The sequence below is a fragment of the Pongo abelii genome, chromosome 14 (assembly GCF_028885655.2).
Source record: "Pongo abelii isolate AG06213 chromosome 14, NHGRI_mPonAbe1-v2.0_pri, whole genome shotgun sequence".
Taxonomy (NCBI): domain Eukaryota; kingdom Metazoa; phylum Chordata; class Mammalia; order Primates; family Hominidae; genus Pongo; species Pongo abelii.
The window spans coordinates 25,320,743-25,332,712 of NC_071999.2; the positions used below are offsets into that span (position 1 = coordinate 25,320,743).

At 42.3% G+C, this 11,970-nt stretch overlaps 1 protein-coding gene across 2 annotated transcripts in view; it reads left to right on the forward strand.

Annotated features, from left to right (window-relative positions):
* SGCG (sarcoglycan gamma) overlaps positions 1-11,195 on the forward strand; it is a 172,636-nt gene extending 161,441 nt beyond the window's left edge. Inside the window, exons 7-8 of one of the 2 annotated variants that reach the window (XM_063714856.1) lie at positions 5,632-5,755; positions 9,344-11,195. In XM_063714856.1, the coding sequence (XP_063570926.1) occupies positions 5,632-5,755; positions 9,344-9,517 (298 nt within the window). In that variant the 3' untranslated portion in view covers positions 9,518-11,195. The remainder of the gene's footprint in view (positions 1-5,631; positions 5,756-9,343) is intronic. The other variant, XM_063714857.1, reaches the window with a different exon arrangement.
* The last annotated feature ends 775 nt before the right edge of the window (positions 11,196-11,970 follow it).

An 11,970-nucleotide genomic window follows, 5' to 3' on the forward strand; every position in this document is an offset into this window, starting at 1 on the left:
CTGCCACAGGTCCAGGCTGCTGTGAAAGCTGCTCTGCTGCTTGGGCCATATGTCTCAGCAGATCCAATGGTGCTAGAGGTGTCAGTGGCAAATAGGGATGCTGTTTGCAGCCTTTGGCAGGCCCATAGGTGAATCACAGTGGAGGCCTCCAGGATTTTGGAGCAAGGCCCTGCCATCTTCTGGAGATAACTACTCTCCTTTTGAGAGACAACTCTTGGCCTGTTACTGGGCTTTGGCGGAAACTGAAAGTTTGACTGTGGGTCATCAAATCACCATGTGACCTGAACTGCCTATCGTGAACTGGGTGCCTTCTGACCCATCTAGCCATAAAGTGGGTCGTGCACAGCAGCATTCCATCATCAAATGGATGTGGTATATACGCGATCGTGCTCGAGCAGGTCCTGAAGGCACATGTAAGTTACATGAGGAAGTGGCTCAAATGCCCATGGTCTCCCCTCGTGCACCCTGCCTTCTCTTCCCCAGCCTGCACTGATGGCCTCATGGGGAGTTCCCTGTGATCGGTTGGCAGAGGAAGAGAAGACTAGGGCCTGGTTCACAGATGGTTCTATATGATATGTAGGCACCACCCAAAAGTGGACAGCTGCAGCACTACAGCCCCTTTCTAGGACATCCCTGAAGGACAGCATTGAAGGGAAATCTTCCCAGTGGGCAGAACTTTGAGTAGTGCACCTGGTTGTGCACTTCGCATGGAAGGAGAAATGGCCAGATGTGCAATTATATACTGATTCATGGGCTGTAGCCAATGGTTCGGCTGGATGGCCAGGGACTTGGAAGAAGCATGATTGGAAAATTGGTGACAAAGAAATTTGGGGAAGAGATATGTGGATGGACCTCTCTGAGTGGTCAAAAAATGTGAAGATAATTGTATCCCATGTGAGTGCTCACCAACTGGTGACCTCAGCGGAGAAGGATTTTAATAATCAAGTGGATAGGATGACCCGTTCTGAGGACACTACTCAGTCTCTTTCCCTAGTCACCCGTGTCATTGTCCAATAGTCCCATGAACAAAGTGGCCATGGTGGCAGGGATGGAGGTTACGCATTGGCTAAGCAACATGGACTTCCACTCACCAAGGCTATTCTGGCTACAGCCACTGTTGAGTACCCAATTTGCCAGCAGCAGAGACCAACATTGAGCCCTTGATATGGCACCATCCTTGGGGTGATAAGCCAGCTACCTGGTGGCAGTTGGATTATATTGGACCTCTTCCCTCATGGAAAGGGCAGAGGTTTGTCCTCACTGGAATAGACACTTAGTCTGGATATGGGTTTGCCTATCCTGGATGCAGTGTTTCTGCCAAGACCACCATCTGTGGACTCATGGAATGCCTTATCCACCATCATGGTATTCCACACAGCACTGCCTCTGATCAAGGCACTCCCTTTATGGCTAAAGAAGTGCGGCAGTGGGCTCATGCTCATGGAATTCACTGTCTTACCATGTTCCCCATCATCCTGAAGCAGCTGGATTGATAGAACGGTGGAATGTTCTTTTAAAGTCACAATTACAGTGCCAACTAGGTGACAATACTTTGCAGGGCTGGGGCAGAGTTCTCCAGAAGGCTGTGTATGCTCTGTATCAGCGTCCAATATGTGGTACTGTTTCTCCCATAGCCAGGATTCATGGGTCCAGGAATCAAGGGGTGGAAGTGGAAGTGGCACCACTCACCATCATCCCAGTGATCCACTAGCAAAATTTTTGCTTCCTGTTCCTGCAGCATTACGTTCTGCTGGCCTAGAGGTCTTAGTCTTAGTTCCAGAGGGAGGAATGCTGCCACCAGGAGACACAACAATGATTCCATTAAATTGAAAGTTAAGATTGCCACCTGGACACTTTGGGCTCCTCCTATGTTTAAGTCAACAGGCTAAGAAGGGAGTTACAATGTTGGCTGGGGTGATTGACCCAGACTATCAAGATGAAATCAGTCAGCTGGGCATGGTGGCTCATGCCTGTAATCCCAGCACTTTGGGAGGCCGAGGTGGGTGGATCATGAGGTCAGGAGATCGAGACCATCTTGGCTAACACGGTGAAACCTGTCTCTACTAAGATTAGCCGGGCATGGTGGTAGGCACCTATAGTCCCAGCTACTTGGGAGGCTGAGGCAGGAGAATGGCGTGAACCCAGGAGGCAGAGCTTGTAGTGAGCTGAGATCATGCCACTGCACTGCAGCCTGGGCAACAGAGGGAGACTCCGTCTCAAAAAAACAAAGATGAAATCAGTCTGCTACACCACAGAGGTAAGGAAGAATATGCATGGAATACAGGAGATCCATTAGGGCATCTCTTAGTATTACCGTGCCCTGTGATTAAGGTCAATGGGAAACTACAACAGCCCAATCCAGACAGGACTACAGACGGCCCAGACCTCTCAGGAATGAAGGTTTGGCTCACTCCACCAGGAAAAAAGCCATGACCTGCTGAGGTGCTTCCTGATGGCAAAGGGAATACAGAATGGGTAGTTCAAGAAGGTAGTCATCAATACCAGCTACGACCAAGTGACCAGCTTCAGAAACGGGGACTGTAATTGCCATGAGTATTTTCTCCTTTTTTTTGCTAAAAACATACTTGTGCATGTATACACTTGTACTAAGAAAATATCTTTATTTTATTTTCCTCTATCATTTTACATAAGATCTATTGACTTCATATCAGCATTTAAGTATTGTTAACTTTATGTAATAGTGTTTGGGTTGGGGATTGGTGCGTTTCCAGTTGTACGAAGGATAGTTGTATTATGTTAGGCGTAATTATGACCTTATTATCTTTATTTGAAGATTATGTGTGATCTCAGGAGAGGTGTGTGGGTTCAAGGGGTGGACTTGTGATGGTTGATACTGAGTGTCAACTTGATTGGATTAAAGGATACAAAGTATTGGTCCTGGGTGTCTGTGAGGGTGTTGCCAAAGGAGATTATCATTGGAGTTAGTGGGCTAGGGAAGGCAGACCCACCCTTAATTGGGTGGGCACCATCTAATCAGTGGCTAGCGAATATGATGCAGGCAGAAAAATGTGAAAAGGCTCCCAGCCTACATCTTTTTGTCATGCTGGATGCTTCCTGCCCTCGAACATTGGACTCCAAGTTCTTCAGTTTTGAGACTCAGACTGGCTCTCTTTGCTCCTTAAGCTTGCAGACAGCCTATTGTGGGAACTTGTGATCAAGTAAGTTAATACTTAATAAACTCCCCTTCATATATATATATCCTACTACTTATGTCCCTCTAGGGAACCCTGACTAATACACCAATCAACTGTGAGATCTCTCAAAGTCAACTTCCAAGTCTTTTATATACATCTTTAACTGAACTAATGAGAAGAGAGTGAATCAAATTCTGAAAGCAAAGTCAGTGTCTTATGTCCTAAGAAGAAAACCGCTGTGATGGGACCTAAATATTTAATATAGAAAGATACATATTTATATATAATATATATTTAATATTACACACACACACATATAAGCATTTGGATATATTTCTGTGACACTGTTCAAAACTCTTACTTTTCATTGAAGTCATAAGTAAATATTTATATATTTACATATTCAGAAAAGAGGGTAGTTAGATATCTAACTGGCAAACAAATATAACAAAGACAGAAAACAAGTTATTTTGTATCTGAGTACTGTTCAATGTGTTAATGGAAATGTATACTTCAGAGCAATCTTATCTCAGCCTTTTGGTAAAATGTGTCTCAATCTGGGTTGAACTGAAATTTCTCATCTCCAAGTCTAGAAATAATGCAAAGGGTAAGAAGTTTGCTCTTCTTAGCAGCGTCACATTATAACATGGTTAAAAACTGGTAAATGATCAGGTTGAGTTCATTTTGTTGTCGTTTAATGACTGATCTTGGAAACACCCACTTCCACAAGGATCTTCAAGGTCACAGATAGTTTGCCTGTAATGGACCAGGCTTAAAAGGTGCTTCTGTGTTCTTCCTTCCTTTCCTTCCTCCACGCAGGAAAACTGTAGACAATTATCCGAGGTCAAAATAGCAAACTGGGGCCAGGTGTGGTGGCTCACGCCTGTAATCCCAGCACTTTGGGAGGCCGAGGCGGGTGGATCCTGAGGTCAGGAGTTTGAGACCAGCCTGGTCAAGATCGTGAAATCCCATCTCTACCAAAAATACAAAAATTAGCCGGACACGGTGGCGGGTGCCTGTAATCCTAGTTACTTGGGAGGCTGAGGCAGGAGAATCGCCTGAAGCCAGGAAGTGGTTGTTGCAGTGAGCCGAGACCGCACCTCACTGTACTCTAGCCTGGGTGACAGAGCAAGACTCTGTCTCAAAAAAAAAAAAAAAGACAAAAAAGCAAACTGGGCAGGCAGCCAGACCATGCACATGGAGCTGTACCAAAGTGTTCCCCAGCCTAACTTGACCAATAAATTCCATAAATGTCTCTAAGCGTTTTCTCATACTCAAGGTAAGACTTCAAAATGTGTGGCAGGTCAAACTTCACATGCTCAGAAAATGACACTTTGTCTTCTGTAACAAATAGTTATAGATAAAAAAACTTGCCAATTCAAGGGAGCAATTCGTCAGATGTAAAAAGTCTGTTAAATAAATGTTCAGTCAATTTAAGTGCAGATTCATTATGGGTACTTCTCTCTCAAGCCATTTCCCTTTCTCTCTGCTCCCTGCCCCTCTTCTCCCATGAAACCCTAGCCTACAATGCGTAGGATTTCCGAATTACATATCTTTTTCTGTTTGTTCTGCTTCCTCCTGCCCTTTAAGCGTTTCCTTGAAATAAGCATTTCAAACTTTGGGGCTGAGCAGCTGAAAAGTGTTTCAAATGATCACATTGTGCCATCTGGTGGAAATACAGCCTTTTCCAGGCAGAGGCAAGTAAGAGAATTCCTCTGGCTCATATTTTTGGTTCTCTTTCTATATTTGGCTTAACCACAAGGAGAGTCTGATAAATTTTACAAAACCAAAAGCCAGCTGACGCCAACCGCCCTCCTTTCAGTTCTATCAGTTCAGTATTTTTTCCAAAAGAAATCTTTCCATTTGCCCTGTAATCTTTCTAAATAATAATTTTAAAAAAGACCAAACTTATATTCTGTCTTATGAACATGTGGAAAATGCATGTGTTGTCCTTCAATCTATCTTTTTTTCCTAAATAAATTGGTGTTTTAACTAAAAAACAAGCTGCCACAGCTACTTGAGAGGCCAAGGCAGGAGGACCTCTTGAGCCCAGGAGTTCGATTTTGCAGTGCACCACGATCACAACTGTGAAGAGCCACTGCACTCTAGCCTGGGCAACATAACGAAAATAATTTTGTATAGTAATTCATAAATGGCATTTTCTTCTGAAATAGTATGCCAGAGTACTTAACTATGCCATCGGAAACTGCTGCATGGGATTAGGACTGCCTAATGTTTTTTATCAACTTTTAGAGGATACTAATCTCATAGGCTTTCACTGATACAAAGATTATATCTTACTTCACATTATTTCTGGATTTATCAATGAATAATGCACAATATGTTACCATTTGAGAATGATTTGAAGACATATATCTTACTAGTTATATTTCCCATGCTAAGTTGAGGGACTGCTGGAGTGGCTTTTAATACTTTTTTTTTTTTTTTTTTTTTTTGCTTCTTTTCCTCATCTCAGGTTAGAATCCCCCACTCGGAGTCTAAGCATGGATGCCCCAAGGGGTGTGCATATTCAAGCTCACGCTGGGAAAATCGAGGCGCTTTCTCAAATGGATATTCTTTTTCAGAGTAGTGATGGAATGGTGAGTTCACTCACAGATCAGCCTCCTACTGTATGTCCTGATGATATTCCCGAGTATCATGTCTGTAAAGCTATCAGTATTAAATTTCTAGTAGTTTGTAGGAAAACGTTAGGAAGGTCATAGAGTAGCAAATGTACAAGGAAAGCAAAAGATAATTTAGCATTGAAAGAAGGGCCAAGAAAGTCTAAAATTATTCTGTATTAGATCCAGACAGCTTTCTTTAACTGGTAAACTGGCATTTATGCTATCAAGTGACTTAGTGACTTGTCATTTTCAAGTTGGAAAAAAAAACCACTACAGACATTCACAGTTTACAGAGAATGTCCATTTTGCCATTTCCTAGGGATCCAGCTTCTCTGGGGATGGCTGTCACTAGGAGTCACCCACTAACAACCACTGTCACCTTTCACTGCCCAGAGTGCTGCGCTTAAGCTGCATTTCCAGTTTAAATGAAAATGAAAGATGAACAATAAGAGTGTTTTTTCAAAGTCAACTACAATAAAGATAAAACCTAGGACTTCAAGTCTAGAAATACAGTTGTCCCCCTTTATTGACAGGGGATATGTTCCAAGACCCCTAGTGGAAGCCTAAAAACCACAGAGAGTACAGAACCCTGTATACACTGTTTCCCCGTGCATACATACCTATGCTAAAGTTTAACTTATAAGTAAGGCTCAGTGAGAGATTAAGAACAATAACTCACAATAAAATGAAGTGATTTTAACAATATGCTAGCATCAATGCTCTTGTGCTTTGGAGCCATTATTAAATAAAATTAACGGTGACTTGAACACAAGTACCACAATAGCTTAACAGTGGATCTCACCGTGGAGACGGCTCCTCAGTGACTCACAGGCTGGGAGCATAGACAGCTGGAGATGCTGGACACAGGGATGATTCATGTCCTGGGCTGGACGGCTTGAGATTCCATCACGCTAGTCAGAAAGGTGTGCCATTCAAAATGTATAAATTATTTCTGGAATTTTCCATTTAATATTGTCCAGACCAAGGTTGACAGCAGATAACTAAAATCAAAACTAAAACCAAAGAAAGTGAAACAGCAGGCAGCAGGGGAGGAGCTGCTAAAACCTCACTTACACAAGCCAAAGTCACAATGAGGCTTAGAGCACACAGTGCTCAATACTGATATTGGAACCCTGTTTGTTAGAAAAAAAAAAAAAAGGAAAAAGCTCGATTTCAGTCAACCAGAAAATCAGACATGTTAGGGATGTTCCTAAATGGTCTAGAAGAAAACCAAGGATTTGGTTTATAAGCTCATTCCAATTGTATGAGGCCATATTTATAGATTTGTGTGAACAACTGATCTCATCTTCTTGGCCTAACCCCAGATATTTTCATAAGTATGAATGTGCTCAAAATAAGCCACTGCTGCAAGAATTGTCTTGTACATAGCTCTGTCTTACCAAGAGTGAGTGCAATGAGTGACGTGGGTTGTATTCACTCGTGCCACCATTGCCTGACAGACCCTGTGGAATCCAATAGGGATGGCACCATGTCCAAAAGGCTGAAGAAGAGACCCAGAGCCATGGAACAGGACATAGGGTTTATTGAGGACTTAACAGACAGGGCGGTCCAGTAGCAGCGAGCTGGACTGGAAAACTGCTCCCATTTTTAAAAAGCATGCAGGTTATACAGCATTTTCGCTTAGCAACAACTTCCATTTAACCCAAAACAAAGGGCCTCGATCCCCCATATGGCCTGTGTTCCAAGGGATGGGCCAGGCGCTCCGACGTCCTTCACAGATGTGGACTGAGTCTCAGGGTTGGCCACTCCCAGACTCCTTAGCTCAGAAGTCTGAACACACATTCTTCTTGGATCATAGAGTCATTCTCAGGGAGTGCCTGAGTTATTGCAGTCAGGTGCATCTCCATACACCGGGTGAATGTGCTGGGATAAACATCCATGGACGCTGTTAGTACAATGAGAGGGCACATGGGTTTCCAAGCTCCTCCCCAGCCCGGGCCCTATCATCGCACCTGTGGCAATGCACAGACCCCTGCTACAGGTGAAACGTGGTGCCGCGGGCAGAGGATTCGGCTGGAAGTCAGGAAGCCTGAGTCCTAGTGCTAGATCAAATTCCCTCATTACCTGTTTGAATTTGGGAATCTTATCCGGCCCTCTCTGGGCCTGTTCCGCAAATAGGGAATATAATATTTGCTTAACTGTGTCATAGGGTTTTGAGACACTACTGTAGGAATATGGGTGCCAACATTTTGAAACTACATTACTGTGATATTAATAGGAACGTGTAGTAAAGGTGTAGGTGGATACGGTGCCATCATCAAGCCAGCTGCGAGAACAGCACCAGAGTGTGTGGGCAGGACCCATCAGATGACAGCCTGCTAGTGAAACACAGGTCTTCAGGGGAAGCCACTGCAAGTCATAACCTATGAAGTTGTGATGTCAGGAGCAGATAAATGCAGAAATAAAAATCAAGAATTGAGGCGTTAGATAATAACCTAAAGAGATTCTACTTGAAAAACATATTAACACCTGTTTGACTTGTTTGACCATGACTGCACCAGACCACGCAGGGCACAGAGCTGCCTGCAATGCTGTGGGGTCGTGTGATCAAGCTTCACCTGGCAGGTGCACACCGGGGAATGTGTGCAGCAAACAGCAAGTTGTTAATAGTTTGGAAGGCAAGGATAAGAGCCACATAACATAAAGGAAGCAGCTCTCCTTGGCAAGGACAGAATTATGCCTACCCACATTCAGTTTAATTCCTTGTAACAAGTGAGTGCCCTGGAGTCGGCAACGTTTGGCTGCTGGATGTGACAATTTTTATTTCCTTATCAAAAAGATTTCCAAGCCTCAATCTACGGCTCTTTGTCTGCACTTCAGTTTAACTAAATTATCATATGACCAGAATATCCAGTAGTTTTCATTTCATTTTAATTGGCTTAGTCTGTGTGTCTACTGCTTTTCAGCATCTAATAGGAGGCTGTGCAGTTTCAAATAATATTTAAAAATTAGGGAAATGCTTGCCAGCTAATAGGATGAATGTAATTGCCTCTCATAGGAAAACAAAATCAGGAATAAAATCAGGATAAACTTCATCATTCATGGGTAAAAATTATTCAGATGAATCTATTCCAGTGGACTGTACTTTATCCTAATGGGGAGGAGAGGATTTACATAAAGTCCAAGTGAGTCACAAGATAAATGTGAATCCGCAGAATTCTATATGTTTGACAAATAATTCTGAAAGGCGTTTTTAGAAGCATAGCGTCAGAAAACTGAAAAGCAATCCAGTTTATTGAAACAAAAACAAACTGTAAAGGTAAAACATGTTTTCACAATGGGGTCACATTTCTCAGCTGGACTCAAACAATGACAAACCAGAAAAGTGCCTCCCTCCAATGTGGAAGGAATTGTGAAGTCCCAGCCTGCATGTAAAATAGAACTGGGCTTTAAAAGAATCAGATAATTACGAAATGAGTTACATAAAGTCAGGTGCCTATTTCGTTTTCTATGAGAAGAAACTAATTGGAAATCTTCTGAGAATGGGGATTTGCTGTTGACCAGGGTGACCCTTCCTTAACTCGTTTCTCTTCTCCCAACCAGCTTGTGCTTGATGCTGAAACTGTATGCTTACCCAAGCTGGTGCAGGGGACGTGGGGTCCCTCTGGCAGCTCACAGAGCCTCTACGAAATCTGTGTGTGTCCAGATGGGAAGCTGTACCTGTCTGTGGCCGGTGTGAGCACCACATGCCAGGAGCACAGCCACATCTGCCTCTGAGCTGCCTGCATCCTCTCGGTGAACTGTGCAGTGCCGGCCCCAGATCCTCACACCCAGGGAGCAGCTGCACATCGTGAAAGACTGAGGCAGCATGGATGGGAAGTAAACGCTTCCAGAGGAACTCAGAAAAAATTACGTGCCAGTGAAAGTGTTTGGACAAAAACTACATGATCTCAAAATGCACGTGGACGTGAGACACAAAAGTTGACAAAATGGAAAAGCAATGTGTTTTTCCACTGGATTAATTTTCACCAGAACAATTGCGAATTCTCTCTGCCTCGCCTCCCCCTATCTTGTCCGTGTGGGCACACACTGAGTGTTGAGTTGCTGTGTGGAGTTAACGTATGACGCTCCACTGTGGATATCTAATGCCCTGTTGAGAGTAGCCTTGCTCAATACTAAAATGCCCCAAAGTTCTATACAGCATTTCCTTTATAGCATTCAAACCTCACATCCTCCCTTCAGTTTAATGAAAGTAAGTCAGGTTTCACAAGAAAATTTTCCAGTTTTGAAGGGAATTTGAGGTTGATCTGGTTTTCAAGATGTAGTCAAAGGAATAAATCACACAAAATTAAACTTTCTGTATATAGTCAATAAGCAATAAAAATCAACCTCGTTTTTCAGATTTCACAGTTTAAGAGTGTCTTACTTTTTTAATCCTCACAAATCTTTGAGGTAGGTATTATTTTTCCCCAAGTTACTGGTGACAAAGGCTCAGGTAGAACAAGTCACAAGGTCACATGGTAACTACTGAAATTAAACCAAAATGTAACCCTAAATTTGCATAGCTCTTTTCACTTTGAAAAAGTTTCATGTGCTATCTGTCTCCAAAACACCCATCTATGTGATAACTGTACAGCACTTATTTGACAAATAAAGAAACTGAAGCCCAAAGAGGTTTTGTCTCTACCAAGATCAAAGGGCTAGTCTGTGGTACTTGCCTCCAGACGATAGACACAAGTCTGGATGTAACTGCATAGAAACAAGACACTCAGAGCTTGTGAAAATGTTTAGTGCCAATTGGCTGTGTAAGTTGCTATAGAAATCAAATAGGACACACTGAACCTCTGAAGACAGGTTCGTTTTGTGTAGGCCATCCACTCACTTTGTAAAATGCCCTCTACCACAAAAAGTGGTGGATTTGTTTTTGTTTTACTTATTATAAGAAGAATCTCCAAATAGGTGTAGGGAGACCAACAGCACTGCAACTTTCTAATGATATGACATATTAGTAACTATAAATACAAGTTCAAATTCATTTTCCATAGTCTCAGAATCAAGAGAAAGTACAAAAGTGAACTCTCTTCCTAATGCTTAGTAAGATGTTCATTTAACAGCATAGCCTGCTTATAACAACTCCCTGATGTTTAAATGGCCAGAATGCATAAACACTTGAAATTGCAAAATAAAAATACAGTGCTTTCCAAGCAGTTAAGAGCAAACTCAACTCAGTGTAATTCACATTTCACAGGCAGTTGGGTGCTTTTACTTATAAATTGATATTTACCTTTTTCCATTTGGTTGAGTCCTGAGTAAACTGCTTTCTTACTGTGACATTCCTATTGTCATAGTAAATGGTTCCCGGTATTTTGTTCCCTGTTTGTGCAAAATATGTCTTCAAGCCCAGCTGATAAAACACGGGATCACTAAACATTTATAAACTAGCTTGGTTCTCATATTATGTGTCCAAAAATTTGTGCGTAGATGATAAAGTGAGGTAAATAAAAATAGTCAAGTAGAAAGTATGGAGAACAGAACCTTTTGAATAAAAGGTTTAAATTCTATTTTTTTTATCCTTAGCTATATGGAATAATGTTGAAAGAAGTTGTTACAGATAAATGCATTCTCCACAATAAGGAATTTATCCTTCATTAGAATCAAAGCTTTTAGATGAGCTGTATTCTAAAATGCATTACATAAATCTGTCTTATTAAACATAATTTAAATTTTCATTGAAGTCATAGTCATGGTTATAAACCTACATCACAGGGTATATAGACTGATACTCCTATTATACTACATGATTATAGACTATTGAGTGTTGCTACATTAGGGATCTAAAAATAGCACTCATTTATTTTCCAATTTACGAACTGAGAAGTAGATACAGTCAAAAAGATGAAGATCAAAATCTACTACTATTATGCTTTAATAATAAAGATAGTGGTCCAGGTGTGGTGGCTCACGCCTGCAATCCTAGCACTTTGAGAGGCCGGAGCGGGCGGATCACGCACTCAGCAGATCGAGATCATCCTGGCTAACATGGTGAGACCCCGTCTCTATTAAAAATACAAAAAATTAGCTGGGTGTGGTGGCAGGCGCCTGTAGTCCCAGCTACTCAGGAGGCTGAGGCAGGAGATTCGCTTGAACCCAGGAGGTGGAGGTTGCAATGAGCTGAGATTGTGCCACTGCACTCCAGCCTGGGCAACAGAGTGAGACTCCATCTCAATAAA